Source organism: Python bivittatus, unplaced genomic scaffold, assembly GCF_059951505.1.
Source record: "Python bivittatus isolate LINGU-HERP-01145 unplaced genomic scaffold, Pbiv_v1 ctg000070_np1212, whole genome shotgun sequence".
NCBI classification, from domain to species: domain Eukaryota; kingdom Metazoa; phylum Chordata; class Lepidosauria; order Squamata; family Pythonidae; genus Python; species Python bivittatus.
The window spans coordinates 23,293,252-23,313,491 of NW_028277034.1; the positions used below are offsets into that span (position 1 = coordinate 23,293,252).

At 38.1% G+C, this 20,240-nt stretch overlaps 1 protein-coding gene and 1 long non-coding RNA gene across 5 annotated transcripts in view; one reads left to right on the plus strand and one right to left on the minus strand.

Moving 5' to 3' along the window:
* The window catches only part of SMAD1 (SMAD family member 1), an 80,967-nt gene that overhangs the window by 4,880 nt on the left and 55,847 nt on the right, over positions 1 to 20,240 (minus strand). For all 3 annotated transcript variants that reach the window (XM_088132805.1, XM_088132806.1, XM_088132803.1), the window contains 3 exons: positions 9,698 to 9,955; positions 7,813 to 7,929; positions 2,464 to 2,685 (listed from right to left, as the gene is read on the minus strand). In XM_088132805.1, coding sequence (XP_087988931.1) covers positions 2,464 to 2,685; positions 7,813 to 7,929; positions 9,698 to 9,955 — 597 coding nt within the window. The remainder of the gene's footprint in view (positions 1 to 2,463; positions 2,686 to 7,812; positions 7,930 to 9,697; positions 9,956 to 20,240) is intronic.
* The window catches only part of LOC112541789 (uncharacterized), a 32,653-nt gene continuing 20,242 nt past the window's right edge, over positions 7,830 to 20,240 (plus strand). For both annotated transcript variants that reach the window (XR_015794534.1, XR_015794535.1), the window contains exons 1-2: positions 7,830 to 7,902; positions 10,787 to 10,912. This is a non-coding gene — a long non-coding RNA (uncharacterized LOC112541789). The remainder of the gene's footprint in view (positions 7,903 to 10,786; positions 10,913 to 20,240) is intronic.

Below are 20,240 nucleotides of genomic sequence, written 5' to 3' on the forward strand. Positions count from 1 at the left end.
CTCATAATGCCTAACTGGGGATGCAATTGTCTTACACTCACCTGGAAAAAAAACCTTGTTGTCTTTTATGTAGCTGGGGTGGGGAACAAAGGTCTCTTCCTTGTATATACAGTGGGGCAAAAAAGTATTTAGTCACCCACCAATTGTGCAAGTTCTCCCACTTAAAAAGATGAGAGAGGCCTGTAATTTTCATCATAGGTATACCTCAACTATGAGAGACAAAATGAGGAAAAAAATCCAGAAAATCACATTGTCTGATTTTTAAAGAATTTATTTGCAAATCATGGTGGAAAATAAGTATTTGGTCACCTACAAACAAGCAAGATGTCTGGCTCTCACAGACCTGTAACTACTTCTTTAAGAGGCTCCTCTGTCCTCCACTCGTTACCTGTAGTAATGGCACCTGTTTGACCTTGTTATCAGTATAAAAGACACCTGTCCACAACCTCAAACAGTCACACTCCAAACTCCACTATGGCCAAGACCAAAGAACTGTTGAAGGACACCAGAAACAAAATTGTAGACCTGCACCAGGCTGGGAAGACTGAATCTGCAATAGGCAAGCAGCTTGGTGTGAAGAAATCAACTGTGGGAGCAATAATTAGAAAATGGAAGACATATAAGACCACTGATAATCTCCCTTGATCTGGGGTTCCATGCAAGATCTCACCCCATGGGGTCAAAATGATCACAAGAATGGTGAGCAAAAATCCCAGAACCACACGGGGGGACCTAGTGAATGACCTGCAGAGAGCTGGGACCAAAGTAACAAAGGCTACCATCAGTAACACACTATGCCGCCAGGGACTCAAATCCTGCAGTGCCAGACGTGTCCCCCTGCTTAAGCCAGTACATGTCCGGGCCCATCTGAAGTTTGCTAGAGAGCATTTGGATGATCCAGAAGAGGATTGGGAGAATGTCATATGGTCAGATGAAACCAAAGTAGAATGTTTTGGTCTAAACTCAACTCGTTGTGTTTGCAGGAGAGAGAATGCTGAGTTGCATCCAAAGAACACCATAGCTACTGTGAAGCATGGGGGTGGAAACATCATGCTTTGGGGCTGTTTTTCTGCAAAGGGACCAGGACGACTGATCCATGTAAAGGAAAGAATGAATGGGGCCATGTATCGTGAGATTTTGAGTGAACACCTCCTTCCATCAGCAAGGGCATTGAAGATGAAACGTGGCTGGGTCTTTCAGCATGACAATGATCCCAAACACACCGCCCGGGCAACGAAGGAGTGGCTTCGTAAGAAGCATTTCAAGGTCCTGGACTGGCCTAGCCAGTCTCCAGATCTCAACCCCATGGAAAACCTTTGGAGGGAGTTGAAAGTCCACGTTGCCCAGCGACAGCCCCAAAACATCACTGCTCTAGAGGAGATCTGCATGGAGGAATGGGCCAAAATACCAGCAACAGTGTGTGAAAACCTTGTGAAGACTTACAGAAAACGTTTGACCTCTGTCATTGCCACAAAGGATATATAACAAAGTATTGAGATGAACTTTTGATATTGACCAAATACTTATTTTCCACCATGATTTGCAAATAAATTCTTTAAAAATCAGACAATGTGATTTTCTGGATTTTTCCCCCCATTTTGTCTCTCATAGTTGAGGTATACCTATGATGAAAATTACAGGCCTCTCTCATCTTTTTAAGTGGGAGAACTTGCACAATTGGTGGCTGACTAAATACTTCTTTGCCCCACTGTACTTCTGGCTTTTTAAAAGCATTTTGGGAACAACTGTGTGCTAATGCTTCTCTTTTCAATAAATGCCTTAACCATCCATCAAAATTACCCAGCACATTATTTTTCCATAGGATTCATCCAAAGTCTTCACCATTGAAAAAAGATTCTAGAAAAACCCAAATTGCATGAAAATCCAAATCACTACCATCCACTTCAGTTCTTAAAAGAAAGAATGCAACATGCCACTGAATTTATATAGTTTTGCCAATTCAGATGAAACTTGTTTGTCTTTTTTAAAAACCTTAGAAATTCCAGTTTGCAATTCTGGATTGGAAAGATAGGCAAGTCCAACTGCTTTCCCCTTATTCTTCATCTATTATACAAATTACATCAATACCTCTGTATTCAGGAAGCTCAATAGTTATCTCAGCCTCCAATAATAAGAATCTACTTTATCAGTAAATTCACCACTTCAGCCATACTCAGATTCTTTTCAAGTTGATTATTTCCAGAAAATGTTGAAATCTGCACCATCTAGATGCCCTAGACTATGTTCCTCACTATCCCTGGACAGCATGATCAAGTTTTCTGGAAATAAATCCATCACTTTAGGACAGTGTAATCCCATTCCTACAGGTTGCCAGCATTTTGCAAAGAGATAAACAATGTTATGATTATGTTGAATACATTATTTCTCAATGAAGCCTTAAAGCTATTAAATGTAGCTTGCATCTACCCTCCAATGTACTGACATGATCAGGACCAACAGTACCTTTGCCAATATGCCGCCTAGTGTTCTCAATAGTAGAATTCCGGTTAACATTTGACAAGAGCCCCAGGCAAAACCTGTTCTTGTTATTTGAGGGATCAGTGAAGCCATCCACCAACACACTTGTGGAAGAGGCATGGAATGCCTCTCCAACACGATTATTGAGTTCATAATAGACAATAGAGCACCAGTGTTTTGGCTCTTCATAAGCAACTGCCTGAACATCTGCAACAGAGGAAAAACAGAAATCAGCAATGCTGGAATTAATGAGTTCCTGAGCTTTAAAGTTTCATTTATTTATATTCACTGTGTAGTCTTTGGCTTAAGATCATGGGGAAAAAATCTGGTGGTGTAGTTTCTAATTAGAAATTCTCCCACAGTGCCCCATTATACAATATTTTTAAACCATATTAGTAATTCAATCAAAGCCTTCAAAGCTGAGAAAAGGAAAGGAGGTGGAGCAGATACTTGAACAAGCCATGTGAAGATTTTTTTTTTAAAAGAACAGTTCTTCTATGCAGCTTTGCATGTTGACTTACAAAAATAGAGGGTGCATTGTACCTTGAAGACCAGCAAACACATTATGATGTAAATTCTTACAGAACAGACAGTAAATAGGTTCTTTTCCTACGAATTTATTTTTAAACTGCCATCATACTTAGTCAACTGTAGCAAAGTAAACGCATAATTATGTCTCCATTATTACAGTTCCATCAGTAATGGCTAGGTTTGGCTTAACCATGGTTTACTAATAATCCTTAGTGACTGTTCACACAATATAGTAAGGTATAAACTGTGTTTTACAAAACACAATAGCTGAGTGTATGAACCCAAATCCAACCCATGTTATGGGTTATTGCAATATATAAACCTTGTAAATTATTTTTAATAAAATATCATGGAATTGTATTTCCAGAATGTTTATTTAAGAGGTGCATTTATCAGTGTTTTCTTTTTTTATAATAGCACTTCACAGATTTCAACTAAGGAAGAACTCCAGTCAACAATAACTGATATGCAACCAGAACTACCCCCAGCCAGAAAAAAATCCCTGCTTCCCTGTTCAACAAGGGGATAAACTGACATAATTATATTTATGCAGCTACAGGTACCCGCAGCTACAAATACTCAAGCTTCTTAACAAATTGTAATGAAACTGAAATGAGAAATAGATCTTTAAGATCCCTTCTTTGGGAGCACAGACATAACAAAAGGAGCAAATCCGCTCATCCTGCACTAAATTTTCAGGTTGCATTATGATTCATGAAGCCAATTTGATTTTGATGAGTTTTTAATTTACAATCTCATTAAATTTTTAAGAGGGAAAGCACAGCTTTGTAGTGAGTGGCAACAATAACCTATTCCTGACCCAATGAACCACACATTTAAAGGAAGATGATTTTGCTTCTATTGGCCAAAGGAAGTGACTGCTCCCGGGAACTCTTGCCTTCCTTTTTGATAGTTATCTTTACCCAGAGTAACTCAAATGTACTTGACTGATACTGTTTTTACATGGCATTACTTTCATCCAAGGAGCTTGAGGCAACATACATGGGCTTGCTTACATTTTATTCTCATACCCATCCAACAAGGTAGATTCAGAATAAAAACATGGGAGTAGTCCATCATTACTCAGTGACATTCCTGACCAACCCAGGCTTTGAGCCTGGTTCCCCATCACAACTGCTTTGCACAATATGTGAACCCAGACAAAGGTTTTTTGTTATAGGTAAGGATTTAGCAAAAAGGGAGAGTTCCCAATATGGTTTCGACAAATGAAACTGAACAGCTGGGTTTAAGCACTATGCTAAGCCATGGTTCATTTAAAAATGGTTTACTGAATAAACTACAGATGGCTGGGGTGACACAACATGTTAAGGATAGGCCAAGTGCTGAAGCAAAGAGTTCATGGCATTTTTAATCCTTTCAAGTCACTGTTAGGCACTATTTAATTATTAGTAGCTAGGTGCACTCTTCACAGCAAGATGCCAGTAACTATTACTGCTGCACAGCTTTGCCCTAGTTCTCAAACTCAGGAAGAAATCTTGCCAGCTGGCCATTCCTGAAGAATGAAATCATCTCTCTCTCACACACACAGGCAGATTTCATACGAACTTCCTCACATTTGCCTTAAGTCATGCAGAGCAGGTGCGTTTTGTCTCTCCATTCCCAGCATGAGCCAACAATAGGAATTACCCAACTTCATTGACAGGATGCAGCTTGTTAAGTAAAATCTCTTAAGACTAACAAATCTTCACAAGGAACGGGCCTCCAAATGTCTGTAGCTAGAGAGCACTGGGGCTTGCATTTATTGCTAGTGCCCTTCATAAACATGAACTGCAGCAGACCTTTTTGAAAGGCTATTAAACAAAGGATGTGGCCATACACATCAGGTAGAGGTATGGGGCAGAGATAAGAGCTCACTGAATTAACGGAAACAGGTGTGGAGTAAACAATGTGAACAGAAAGAAGAGTAGGTTTCCCCTTCGTAAAGTGAAGAGGAGAAGGTATTTCTTTTTTATAGTAATTTTATTAAAAATTACAATTAAAAAGCTAAAAATGAATACAAACTAAAAAGAAAAAGAAAAAATATAATGTGCAGAAAAGAAAGAAAAAATAGAAAAGAAATAGAAATAAGAATATAGTAAAGAAAAAATATATAAAGAAATGACTTCTCCCCTCATCACAACAAGTATATACAATTTTAGTAATTTATCACCTTCTCTTAAAATGCAACAAATCTCTTCTTCCCATATCCCATCTCTTATCTATAAACAAATCTTTAAAGACTTGTCAAAATCCATTAAGGGTTACCAGAGATAACAGCATATCTATTTTAACCTTGATCAAATAAACCAACTTTATATTCTTTCCTTTTACTTCTAACAATCTTGATCTTTGTTGTTGTTGTTTAGTCGTTAAGTCGTGTCCGACTCTTCGTGACCCCATGAACCATATTGTGCCAGGCCTTCCTGTCCTTCACTGCCTCCCTGAGTTTGCTCAGTTTCATGCTCATTGCTTCAGTGATGCTATCTAACCATCTCATCCTCTGCCGTCCTCTTCTCCTTTTGCCTTCAATCTTTCCCAGCATCAGGGTCTTCTCCAAAGAGATCTCTCTTCGCATTAGGTGACCAAAATATCTGAGCTTGAGCTTCATTATCGATCCTTCCAATGAGCAATCAGGGTTGATTTCCTTTAAGATTGACTGGTTTGACCTCAAATAATGTCCTAGAACTTGATTTCTTTTCATTTTTTCTTTGTCCCTTCTCACAAGTTCTTCAAAACTTTAAAAAGTCTCTTTTATAAATCCAATATAGGAAAATTATCCAGGTCACTCTCTTGGTTTGTTATTTGTATATCCCTTTAATTATTAAGACATCAGCCAGTTTCTTTTGTATGTCCAGTGTAGTACCTTTTTCCATATCATTCTTGTATCCTGTCATTTTTACATCCACTTTCAGATCTGTCTCAATCTTATCAGATATAACTTGTTCTATCTACAGAGGTAGACGCTCTTAAAATTAACATCTGAGTCCATTGTTCAAATATATCCTTCAGTATGTCCAATGTTAAAATATTTTGCTTCGTTCTGTATTAGTAAGTCAAATTTAAGTGTTTTCCTCCTTTAACTGTCTTCTTTAGTTCCTTCTGGTCCCTCTATGTCCAACCTTCAAAGTCTCATCCTGTCACATTTTTTAAAAAGAGAATTCAAAACAAAAGCATTTTCCTATGGGAAGGATTCTTACAATTAATTCCAAAATCTCATTTCAAATCCATCTGGACCCTTAGTCCATTTGTAACTTTCCACAATCAAAGTTATAATCCCCCTTTTGCTGTTTATTCCAAAACAATTTTTTAAAGTCCTTAGACTTGTATTTAAAACTTCTTTCACTAAAGACTGAAGGAAACTCACCAGGTGCTGTAAAAGTTGTCAATCCAAATGTTCCTAATAGCTGAAAAGCAGTTAACAAGCAATTTCCAAAAGTGATTAGAAAAGGGAGTATGTAAACTTAGTGTCCTTTCAAAGGTGCCAACCATGGTTTGAGTGCTAAACCTGCCAGAGACTGCTGTCTTGTGGTCTCCTTGTGAGGAGCAGTTGTCTGGAGCACTTCTGGGTGATCGCCAATCCTCTCCTTGTCTAAAGAGGAATTATGAAGAGCCAATCTACTGGCTGACTCTTCATTCTGCCGCAATCATCGTCCCTGCTTTTAGCGGAGCTGTCTTCAGTTCACCATTTCTTCCTCGGAAATGCCGAGAAGAAGGTATTTCTATGAGTTTAATTACTAGTATTTTAATTACTAATATTACTGGTAGGAATCAGGTCGACAACTTTACTCTTTTTATATACTTAAGGGCAACCTGCTTCACCCAACCTGCTCTCTGCCTAAAAATAAAATCCAAGCTCCATAGGTAGAAAGACACAGAAGCCTAATCTGATTCCAATTCTAGCAAATGTATAATACTCCCCTGAAACTGGTGTAATTGGGGTTTAGCTGACATCCAACTCTATACACCATAGCTCTGGTGCCAGATATACTGTGATCATATTCTTCAACTCAGAGTTGATTCAACTAGACCCCCATCGGAAGTTCATTGGGTATGTGTACTTGTCTCTTTCTCCCATATAACTAATTTGTGGCAACTCATACCCTTAAAGACTCAATGAGCAAATCTCTCAGCTTACTTGGATGGAGGAGGGGGGCAGTCCTAAGGTATGAAAAGATTTTAGGGTCGAGATGCAGAACATTTACAAAAACTAAAAAGTATGCAGAAAATCTTCATAGTTAAAGCCAACCACTGATAAATTTGCCTTCCTCAGCTGCAAGGACTACATAAAGTGAACAGATCAGCAAAACCACCAAGTGTTTGTGTTTATCAACTGCCTTAAAGCAGAGTAACACCAAGAAATTGTTGCTCTTATCTTTCAAATACTTTTCAGTTGCTTATTAAGCTTAGTAGCAGCCAAGTTATCCAGGTGGTTGTATATCTGGTCTCAACAGCTTGGTAGGGCTTATTGTGGTTGAGCTATCTCCAACTATAGCAAAATGTGAGCGCGTATACTGAACGCTAGTGCTCAGTTAAGTGTAACTTTGTCTAGTGTACTATTTTGCACAAGTCTTAACATAAGAATCTGAGCATATCCACTGTTGTTTTTAAGTGCAGCACTTATAGTTGATGTACTATCTGATTCTTATCCTGCCTTCCTATGTAGCAGGAACTTAAGGCAATTAATACAATGTAAATACAAAGCAGGAAAGGAGGAGTCCCATACACACACACACACACACACACACACACATAAACCAATACACACACATTCTGCATATTTGAAATATATATATAAAGTGTCACCTCCTCTGTTTACTTCCGAAGGAATTGAAGGTGCCATCATATTGGTATCCATTGGCTGTGAACCATCCTGGGTCATCTGATCTTCTGGAGGTAGGTAAGCAGGAGGGGGAGTATCAGCTAAAGTGAAACAAAATACTGTTATTTCTCTTTGTGCTAATCCATTTTTCATTTTATGGAAAGTGTTAAGCTAAGTCAAACTACCAGCTACTTATAAAAATAGGAGAAAAACATCCATTTCTGACCCATCTGTGTTAACAAGGCTAATACAAAAATTATTACTCTTTGATTAATGAATTATGCTTAGGTTTTCTTTTCCTTGAGGGAATTAGGTTTGGGAAAGTTTTGAAGCAAACAGATCAAATCACTATATGTGGGAAAGAAGGTTAGAGAAAATAATCTGCGCAGAGGTCATCTTTTCCAATAAACTGCCCAGAGTCGCTCTGCAGTGAGATGGGTGGTGACAAATTTGAAATATAAATAAATATTTATCAGCAGACAGATACTACAATCTAGTACACAGCAAGAAACATTTGTCTTAAGGACAACTTATTGCTGATGGCATGAAGATTTAATAAACAGTGGAGGCAAAGGACATCAGTGTAAGGCTTACTTTTAATACTACTGGTTTGCAGCCACAGGTATTTCTATTTTATTTTTATGCTAAAAACATTGCCCTGATGCTTATTTCTAACATTCCCTTAAGCCAAGGGTATGCTATTGTCAACTTAGCACACCCTCAGGTTTCAATACCCAAAATGTAGAAACAAAATTTGTGGGAACTAAGCATTTATTTACCGGGGGTGGGGTGGGGAGTTACCATTCTACCATCTTAGGAAAGGGACACAGACACATTCCCAGGACAGTGATTTCACGTCATTCTTGTTTACCTATTTTTTCTATAAGGAACACCCTTTGCTTTTAAGGTGGCTAAACAAAGTTGTAGCTCCTTTCTGAAACAATGAAAAATATAATGCTAAGAGTGCATATATTATGGCATTATTGACTACTGCCCTTTTATAGTCACTTAAATCCAGTTTCTGGAGATTCCAAGACTAAATCACAGTTTAGTAGAAGCAGCTAAGTGTGTTTTTTTTCTTCATTAACTGGGAACAGAAGTGCAAAATAGTTTAAATAATAATTTAAATTATTATTCAAGTCATAAAACTATTTCTGACTTGAATAATAATTTAAAACGCATTAAAATAATGCAAAACTCTATAATCCAATTATGAATGCTCACATTACCAACTAAAACTTCTTTTTTTGAAGTAAAGAACTTGATGATCTACCTTCAAACAATTGGTGGGCCTGGAACACATTAATGGCTCATGATCTTGTGAGACATGTTCTCAGCTTTAATTAAGCACAAATATCTTGGCTGTATACAGCAAATGCCAGCATATAACTTCATCCTATATCCTCTCATGATTGAAAGAAAGCCATCTATATGGGATGCTATATATTTTTACAGTTACTCTGTAGACTCAACAAAGCCTATGTAATACTAGTTACGGAAAATTGAGGTAAAAAAGAAAAAAAAAAAAGAGTGTGTCCTGGCCATGAGGATGGCAGTCTGAGCAAAGCAAGGCCAGAACCTATCCTACCAGAAGGAACATCCAAATCCTTTCTTGTTCTGCTTCTGGAATGTGAGGATATATCCATTTCAGAATGCCTTGGTTCCAACTGCAGAAAAATGATGTAGCTACTAGAATGCATATTTTATCAAAAATTCTGGGAACATTTTATTAGCTTAACGAATGCGCTAAAAACACTGAAATGTAATCCCTTTCATTTCCACTCTTTGCCCCTTGCTAACCAATGTGCTGTCCCAAAACCATTCTCAATGCTGAGAAGCTGCTGCTGAGGCTTCTCAGAGGAAGCTTACCTGGCATCTGAAAAGGGCTTCCTGGGTCAGAGCTGGCAGGTGAATGAGGGTAGGTGCCACTGCTGCTTCCAGGGGAATTTGGATAGCTACTGTTTGGTGAATGGGGGAATGGGTGACTGTTGGGTTGCTGGAAAGAGTCTGGAAAAGTAGCATTATGCGGCATATGAGGCTCGTTTTGTCCCAAGTTGCGAAATTGAGCCAGGAGACTGTGCTGAGGGTTGTATTCACTGTGTCTAGGAACAAGCACAGGAGGAAGAACTGGAAAGGAAAGAGAAAGGGAAGGCTGAAGACAAGTTTACTTTATAGCTGAACATTTATAATTTCACTCGCAGTTAATGAGGAACTCATATTTTAGGAACAAGCAGGTCTAAGCAACAATATTTCCTTGTGTCTAGTTACTACATAACTTAAATTCTTGGTGGATGCACTGACTGCCGGGGTCCCAAAGCTAGACATTCAGTTTTCACAGCAGCTGGGAGAAAGGTGCTTAGATTTGCAGGCAAAGTGGGGAGAACAGTGAAGAGACAGACCATGCTGCTTGTGCATTCTGTTCTGAAAACCAAGAACCCAAGGATCTGATGCCATATATTTAGTTCAGTTTTGCACTTAATGCTTACTAAGTTATAACTTTTCCAATGAAGAAACACTTTTGAAGGCAATGTAAATTTTACACAGGCTGTCAACGAACTAAGAAACAACAACTGAAAGTTTATTTTTAGATTAAGCAATGTGTAGAAGGCTAATATTAAAATAATACTCATTAACTCTAGGCCAAATTGCTTTATTTTGGGGAGAAGTTTAAATATTCTTCCATTCAGCTGATGTGAGCAAATGGAGACACCACTGGCACACAGCTCAGGACTAGAACTGGTATGTCTAAGGGCATGTAAACAGACATCCATTACAACATTAAAAATGTGAAATTAAGTACCACCATTTGTGTGAACATTAGAGCTATCCTACTCTGTTCAAGTTTGTTAACTTGGCAGCTAAATTCCATCAGCTTCCATGGAATGTATTGTACAGGATTTTATTCCATTCTTATAATATCTCTACTTCCGAAAAACCGACTAAGTGCACATCTCTCAGTTCTACAGATTAGGCTGGAGAAGGAATTGAAGTTGCACTGGGATTCACAACAGAGAAAAGCAGCAAGGATGACCTATCCTCACTTTCCTCATTTTCAGCTCCCAAAGCTGGACAAATGTATACAAGGTATGTATACAAATGTATACACTTTAACATGTGGAGAGTAGTAGGGTATTGGCATCCATGAATTTAGGCTTAGCTGCTAAAGGTGCTAGTTGAACCCTCTGGAGAGAAATACTGCAAAAATAGGACACCACCAACAAAATGATTCTTCTCCAACACTACCTACCCTACCTCAGGAAGTAGAGCAACGTGGACAACAAAACCCAGGGTAAGACTTGTAAATGGGACTGATTACTTATATCCATGATACAGGACAAAAATTGCAGGAATTTAGAGGAAGCCCGTCTCTACTGTAAAGCAATTAAACCTAGAATAGTTCAGGTTTAGGTTTATTCCATTATTTGTGACTTATATCCCACTTTTCCTCTTTTTGAGTCAACATACATAGTGCTCCCTTCCTTCTCCAATTTTTTACTCACAACAACCAAGGTAGGTAAATAGGGCTGAGACAAGTCACCAAGGAAGACTGATGACAGAATGTGCATTTGAACCTACGTTTCCCTAGGCCTGGTAATATTACATCACAGTGAAACAATCAGATTTTTCCACCTTCTCTAATGTTTAAGCAAACGCATGCAAGACATTTCAAGTCATGTAATTTTATCAAATTTCTACATAGGCTGGAAGAGAATCTGCAGTGTGCTTATAATACAGCCACTTCTTTTGGATTTCTAATCAGACTTTCCAAGGGCATAAAGACACTGGACTCTCCACATAAAGTACAGACAAAGGGCAGGAATAAGGGAAAGCATCACCTCTGGCATATCTTTCCCATAATAGCTCATGCAGATTATGTCACTAATTTCAGGCTCCACTATTATGCTGTATAGCATCATGTTTCCCCTTCACAAAAAACTAATTTACGAAGATCCTAGGTAAGACCATTTAAAATCTCCATGAAGTATGCATTCAGAAGAATTAATAAATGGGAAGATAGGCCTAACGGGCATAAACTTTAATATGGACCAGGCCTAAGAGATTGACCTGGGTGCCATGATAGCATCTTTGAAGTAAAGTACAGTTCCATCTACAGGCTTCAATGAACCAGTTCATATGCTATGCTAAACTTTAATTTCTCTGAATTTGGTTAAACATTATGAGTGACCCCAACTATAAGTGAATCCAAACATTTGTAAACCATTGCTTATGGTTTCGTATCTTATGTAAACTCCAATTGTGGTTTATGCAATAAACCAGGGAAGTTGTTTGAACTAGATCAGTGATGGTAACTGTATTCAGGGAAATATATATTTTTAAATTGTAAAGCTTGATCGGGTTCAGAATCTTCACTACAGAAAATAAAGGGCTAAAAATGCACATAGCAGGGGAGAACACTGATTTTCAGAAGTTGCTGCCAGCCCAAGGGAAGAGATATAATTGAAGAGACAGCATGAGACTTCTGCTGTGTTGAGCCAAGCACACCTGTTGTCACAAAGCAAACAAGAGGCCCACATCTGCTCTTTGGAGAGGCTGTGAGCCCCTGGAGGGTAAAGCTGTAGAGGTGTTAACTCTTGCCTAGACTAAAGCAAATGCTTTACTGTATAAAGCACTGTTATATCTTGGACTTAAGCAGTCCTCTGGAGATCTGCATTTTCCAAATGTGAACTTCCAGAATTCTCAATTGGTGGATATGCAAGCTAGGAATTTAGGAAACTGTTTCCAATGGAACTATAATACACCAGGTTATGAAATACTGACCCAGAGCAACTCTGTAGCTGGTTAGGTTTGCCTTCGTTTATCTAGTATGGGTTAGAAATCAAAACAGCCTTTTTTTGTACTGCCAAAATACAAAATCTTTACAGTGTTTTGGCTCATTCACAAGCATGCTAATTTCTTTTCCTTGACTCATTCTTTCTATCCTTCTGAAGAATGTAAGGCACACATGGTAATAGACCATATGCATACCTCACTGCTCTAATATATTAGGGATTAATTGCAGAGCTGATCTATTGATAGGATTTCTATAGTCAGCCTACAATTTCTTTGAAGATAATGGATGACCTTATTTACATGATTAAATTAATGTGTAAGTTTAAGTAATTTAAATCAAATTCATGAAACATACATTGATTTTACTAATCCCCATATATTTAACATTTGCCCCATACTGCAAGTTACAATTTGGAAACAATCTTTGGAAGTGCTATGACAAAGATGTCCAATCACTGGAAATTTAACATTACAAATGCAACAAAATGAGGCATATATGGTCTTTATTTTAAGCTTTATTTTAAGCTACCAAAAAAGTGGCAACTCTTTACAAGAGATGGTTGCCAGCTGAAAGAGCCAAGGCTTCGGGGCTTTCTTAAAGGACAGCAGATTCAGAGCTGTGCAGACCTCAGGGGGAATGCTCTTCCAGAAGGCAGGGGTAGACACAAATAACGCTATCCCTGCCTTCTTTGATGGGACCAGGAACATGCCAGATCTTAAGAGATGGGCAGAAGCAATTGGAGAAAGGTGGTCTGGAGTGTGGATTCACCTGACAATAAGCACTTGAATTGCACCCCAAAGCCAGCTGGTAACTAGTAGATATATCATAACTACTTGTGTCGTCCCATTCTGGACCAGTTGTGGCTTCCCAATGGGAAGTGTCAACATTTGTTCAGCATTGCTGGATCCAGAGATGGTTTCTTGAGGAGGGAACATATCACCATCTTCTTCAAGGCAAACAGTACCAACCCTTTATTCAAGGATGAATTTACCACTGCTTGAACCCAGGTGGCCTTAACCAACTAGAAAGGACACAGTTCTATCATGCAGATGCTGGCACACACAGCCTCAAGAACCCTGTCCACTTCCTTGATGCTTAACCTCCTCCTAGATAATAGGGCAGTACTGTGGCTCTGCTAACTCAGTAGGATCTGCCCAGCCAGAATATAATTTGGAATGAATCCAAGTAATTATATCTGTCAATGCCTAAAATATTCCTGCATAGCAACCCTTCAGATGTTTTTCCTACAGCCTCTTGCCTAAAAGGATCTGGATTATCTTAGGGTCAGTAGTCAGCAATCTGCAGATGCAGTAAGATTGGAAAAATAGCTGCATTTTGCTGCACTTATTGCTATAGCATAGGCCCTAATATAGGCTTTTACATTTGTTCTTTTGGGCTCCATTTTTCTCCAGCGGTAGCTCTAGGTGTCTTTTCTGATGTTTCATCTCCCACAGCATCTCTAAGAATCACTGAATCCCCAGGGATCAGCGTACAGAGAGGCCACTCAAGCGCAATTCTGTCCAAGGCAACAATTACCCCACTTTCCCATTCCAGGAGGTAACTAAGGCCTCAGTTAAGCTACCCACAAGAGCTCCAGGAAACACCCCAAGTGCCCTCTGGAAACCAGGAGCCTAGAACGAACCAATCAAACAGGTCATTCTTTGGGGGGAAGGGGCAGAAAGCTCTAGAATAGTGGTCCCCAACTCTTTAGCTCATCAACCCCTTCATGAAGTTCAGATTGTTCATCGCCCCCCAAACATTTATTATATGAAAATAATTTAATAAATACTACTTAATAGTACTACTAACAACAACAACAACAATGGATAGTTCCATTGACCCTTGGTGGTCAATATTGACCACTTTAGAGAACCCTGTTCTAGAACAACTAGAGAGTGATCTGATCATGACATGGGACAGATATTAATGTCCCCCACCCTCAAATCACATTACAACTGCTCTGAGACAAACAGATCTAATGTGTGACCACCCCTCAGGCCCAGCCCAAGAACAGTGAAACAGTCCAGTTGAGTCAAATTCCTTTATTTGCTATATCTTATAGACAGAATCTTGCCAGATAAAATCTATACTACTACAACAAGTGGATATACCCTGGGAGATGGCTATACTGAACTTCTTTTGCTTCCCATGCTCCTCCTGTGGACTGTGTTGTCTTTTGTCTCTTTTCCCTTCCTGGAATGCACCCCCTCCTTTTTTGTAGATACATTCCATCACACCACCTACTATGTTTTACCTAGTATGATATGCAAAAACCATACATTATGATTTAGTGTTATGTGTGAACCAGATTATATTTTGTCCAACAAATAATAATTTAAAAAAACCTTCTGATTTTGCTTTATGTATAAATGTGGGCTCCCAAGTGATCTTAGTTATTACTGGATGTGTACAGAAATACTTCCGGCATTACAAAATTATAAACACAAGAGCAAATTCCTGCACAATGCCCTTCTTGCCAACTCCAAATGAAAATATGTATTATGTGACATATTTGTATACATACATACATACATACATACATAATAAATAAGCGTGCAGGCATACACTGGTATCAGAAGCTACATTTCAAAAAAGGGCAAGATGTTTTAAAAAAATGGTATTAACTGAATAAGTATTGATCAAAAATGTTTACCAGTAAAATAAGGTATCCCATTTATAAAATGAATTAATTTCCATTTGACTATAGCAACCATTCTTTCTTATATGCATAAATTTTGCACCATCCCACAGCATTTCCCTCCTACTTCCAAGCTGAAACAACAGGAAGAGGATTTTTCTAATGGGGCAAGGTGGCTGCCTTGGGAAGGGAAGGAAAGAAAAAGGCTAGACAGATAAAGAACAGTTTCAAAAAGCCCTAAAAATCACCAGGCAAGGCACAACTAGCTAATCTTTGCACATCATGCCTGTTCCCCATTTCATGGATAATGGTTTTAGAGAAATGGATCCTTTCTTCAAAAGTAGCTGAGAGTACTTTTGAACCTTTGCTATCTTAATGCTCATCCTCTTTTTCTATCCACACAACTGAGACCACCTAAAAATAAAGCCGATTGCAAGGAGTCCAGCAGACTGTTGACTTACTCCATCTATCTACTCTCCCAGTCAAACTTTGCTGTCTGATCAAAAATGGACTACAAAGGCCAAATTGAGTTCCTCCTGAGTCCTGACGTATTCTATATTAATAGGTTGTATAAGGGGAAAATGTTATACAAAGTACTACATGTGAATATCTTTTTTCACTTACAGATAGTCCTCACTTAACAACCACTTGTTCAGTGACTGTTTTACGTTACAATGGTGCTAAGTGAGACTTAGAAGTGGCCCACGTAGTTGCGGCCATTGCACCATCGCATGGTCGCGATTCCGGCACTTGGCAACCGGCTCGTAATTACAACAGTTACAGTGTCCCATGGTCATGTGATTGCTATTTGTGACCTTCACTGCTGACTTCTGACAAGCAAAGTCAATGGGGAAGCCAACAGGAGGTCGCAAATGGTGATCACGTGACATTGCACTTAACAACTTTGTGGGATTCACTTAATGATGGCAACTGGAACTGCTGCAACTACTGTCATAAGTTGGTGTGATCACATGACATCACACTTTACAACCACGTCGCTGGTCCCAATTATCATCTTTAAGTGAGAACTACCTGTATTTTCAATATTATCAGCAATTTGTTAGCTGCAACTTACTGATCTCTGAGGGACAAAGCTTCTTAATTAGGACTGAAGGTACATTAATGAAAGAAAATTTAACTTATCAGCTGGCTACACAAATACTACAACCACAACATGTTCTGAACTTAGTACACACAAGTCTACCCCCTTCATTTTAATTTTGCTTAAAATGTTGCTTAAATAACCAATATAAATACACTATGAGTTCACTTACGGTGTTTAGGTAGTTTACACATTGCTGTGAAGTATATGGAACACAAGGCCCACATATAAACAAATGTATGACTTACAAATATGTGACCATGAAGTTTCATCATATACTCAAAGGGCTAGTCACATGTCATCCTGTTTAATTCTTTAGTATGGGCTGAGGCTAAAATAATCACTATCTCTCTGAAAAGCCAAACTATTTCAAGTTAGACAAGACTGCACAGCCATATCCAAGTATCATAGCATAATCCATCAACATAAAACCATCAACAGCTTCACAGATACACACAGGGCAAAGGCAAGGAATTACTAAATATTTCTCAGTCCATCTTTCCTTTTCATAGTTCATATTCTCTTGTAATAGGCAGGTTCAGTATGACAGAGATAAAGTTTCCTCTGGCTTTTTAGAAGTTTGGAGTTTTTTTTTTTTATACTTTTGACCAGTGTATCTTGTTGGAATGTGAAGAATCATGCACCTGTTTCACATATCACACTATGCCATGGTTTGTTGAATAAGCCACAACTGACTGAGTTCACATACTATATGAAATCATACCCAAAAGCTGTACATATTTTTGTTTTGGTATGATGTGTGAATCCAGGCTTGGATTTGATTCAAATACCTACTGTGGTAGTTGTTCCAGCAGCAAGATTAATACTGAAAACTGGTGTTTTAACTAGGAAACTGGTTTCAAACATTTTAGGAGGATTAATTCAGGACTTCAGCAATAATTATCAGAATACTGGTACATCATGCAAACAATAATTGTGATGTATGCTGCAAAGCTGAAAAGGCAGCTTTTAATATAAATATTACAAACTATAGAACTATTTGAAGGGGCATCAGCTTGCATATATCACAAGAGGAAAATCTGTTTGAAAACTGTTCTAATTAATCATCACAGTTGACTATCAGAGCTATAACAGCAAATCAAGAACACTGATTTAATAGATTTAAAAAACTGGATACTCAAGACAGACACATTCAGAATAAAGGATGATTTCCCACAAATGTTCATTTGTGAAAATCACATCAAGAAAGAACATGTGCTCATATACAGATAATCCCCAGCAAAACATTGGCATCTTCTGGAAGGATTGGAAATTCCTACCTGACATTCAAAAGAGGTGCTACTGTACAAGCTCTGACATTATCAGACTCAATGGGCCAATAGTTTACCCTAACACGATGCCTTCCTCTGTTGTTATGTCATAACATAACAAACAAACATTTTGAGGAAATCTAAAGGCCCTTATTTCTGGGTTCTTTTTCTTTAAATTGCTTCTTCTTACAAACATTTGGGTGGGAACTTTGTGTTTTGTTTTTAAAAAGAGACTGCTCTCATTTTTGCCTCAGCAATTCAGAACATACTTTGTTGCACATATCGGTCAAGGACAAACAGAACAAAAAAAATTGCCTCATCATCCCATCACAAAATTAAACTAACTAACTCCAAGGACAGAAGATTCATTCCTCTAAGTGCCCAGTTGGACAGATCCAAAGAACCACAACAAGCAGAAGTCAACACGTAAAAGTATTCAGATATAATTTTTCTCAATCGGTCTCTAAATGTGTTGGGATTGAGACTCCTGAGTTCTGATCCCAATACTTTAGTGTTACGTTGCATTCTAATTATGCAAAGGCACAAGTTTGGGAAATGCTATCACAGGTTATTAATATACACAAGAAAAACAGATGCCTACTATCTTCAAGTTACAACCTACCTCATAGGGCTGTTGCTGTGGGGAAAAATAGAAAGAGGGAGTGATATATATACTACACTGCACTCCTGAATGAAAGGTGAGATATAACTCTATTAAATAAATAGAGCACACAGTAGTCAAGGTTTGCAAAATTCCAAAGTTAACAGAACACAGGGATTTTAGAACCACCACCACCACTACTAGCTAGTTGCTCAGATGGGTTCTGGCTAGAAAAAAAATAGGTTCAATCCTGAGTTCTTAGACCTCTTTTACTTTTCACTCAGGTATGAAAAGTTGTCCTCTAATGTGGAAAGAACATTAATATGGCACATGCACATTCCAAGTAGATTTTCTATTTTTCTTTATATCACTTGACACTTGTTTCCTTCAACATTTGCTTGCACAACACCCAAAGATTCCAACAATTTATGAAGAGCTTAATTTGCTGGATTCTTCAATATCATCAAACTGCTAAGGTAACCCAGAAATGAAGATAAAAATTAAGTCTGAATCCAATTAATATGCAACATTCCATAAGTTTCACACATTATTTCAACAAATGAAGTAAATTGCTCATGACTTCCATGTGCAATATAATCCTAGGACCAAAAGGATCTCTTTCAAATCATCTATGTCTTAGAAATGCAGCTAGGGCACACCTAGATTTATCCATTTGAACCATTAACCTAAAAATGCTGAAAATAGGATACTATTTGGGGAGATATACCCAAGTTATTACCCACCTACTTAAAAATGTAGTACATGATATATGACATGCCAAGAATTTAAGCCTCTGAATAACTGAAAAATTTATTCTGCCTTGCAAACAATATGAAGTATTTTGTGTAGAATGGCTTCCTAAAGACTTTGCAAAACAAAAACATTAAGATTAGAATCGACATTAATAGTGCCCAATGAGCTATGATGTCCTCATTACATCATTTACACTTAGTCTTTTCTATTCCTTTTAGTAGAGCTATTTAAACAAGTTATGCTTACATCAGATACAAAAGCACATTTAATATGCCGGGTAGATTTGGCATCATCTTTAAGCTATGATACTTTTGTATACATAGTACACAAATAGTCTAATATAGTCAATTATAGTTGGCTGTTACAGACATGCCTGTGCAAGACCCTTCTTTCCGACCATTGTGTGGGAGTGTTTGCCAACTGACAGCAAGCTTCCTCCATCATTTCTTCTTCCTCCTGTAACCACATATATGCAGCAGTCTATCAGGAAGCAGTCTGACAAAGGGTGGCCTCTCCAAGCTTTGAATTGCCCATTAAAGTTCCGCCTGCCTTCAACAGAGTCGAGCTGTCTCAATTTCCAACTGACTTACCAGACTGCTTTCAAAGACTAGCAGTCTCTCCTCTTGGTTTCAGAAACACAGTAACAAGAGTGTTTCAACAATTCAAGCACTCCTTACTGTTGTGACCTATAATACAATTCTTTAAATCTGGTAACAGTTTCTATAATACTGTTTCCCAATTTACCACAAATCTTCAGACATTGTGTAAATAAGTTTTACACATTAGTTTGGTGGTTATTTCTTATAAACCAAAAATATGTTTAAAACTAGACCCACTCAGTATATCTTACACAGTCTTTTCTGTAAGCTTTCAGAAGGCTTTCCCCAAATGAAGTGGCAGATGTTTAAAAGAACTGATTCATCCAAATCTAATTTGGAAATCAGTACTCACGGCAGTATCACCCAAGCAAAAGGCATTGATGAAAATCATACATTGGCGCATTTGTATTTCCATTCCCTCTCCCACAAGACAAGTGCCGTAACTACCTTAGGGAAGCTTTAAAAGGAAGTCAAAGTGTTTGTAACAAGAAATTACTGCTATCATGCACAATTCCAGCCACTTTTAAAGAGCTAAATATGAAGTACCTCAAGCCTACCTGAGTACTTGAACAAATGTACATGTAGTAAATTGTTACTTTATTACAGTTGAATAGTGGTAGAGTAAGAAAAAGTAAAATCTACACCTGTTTAATTAT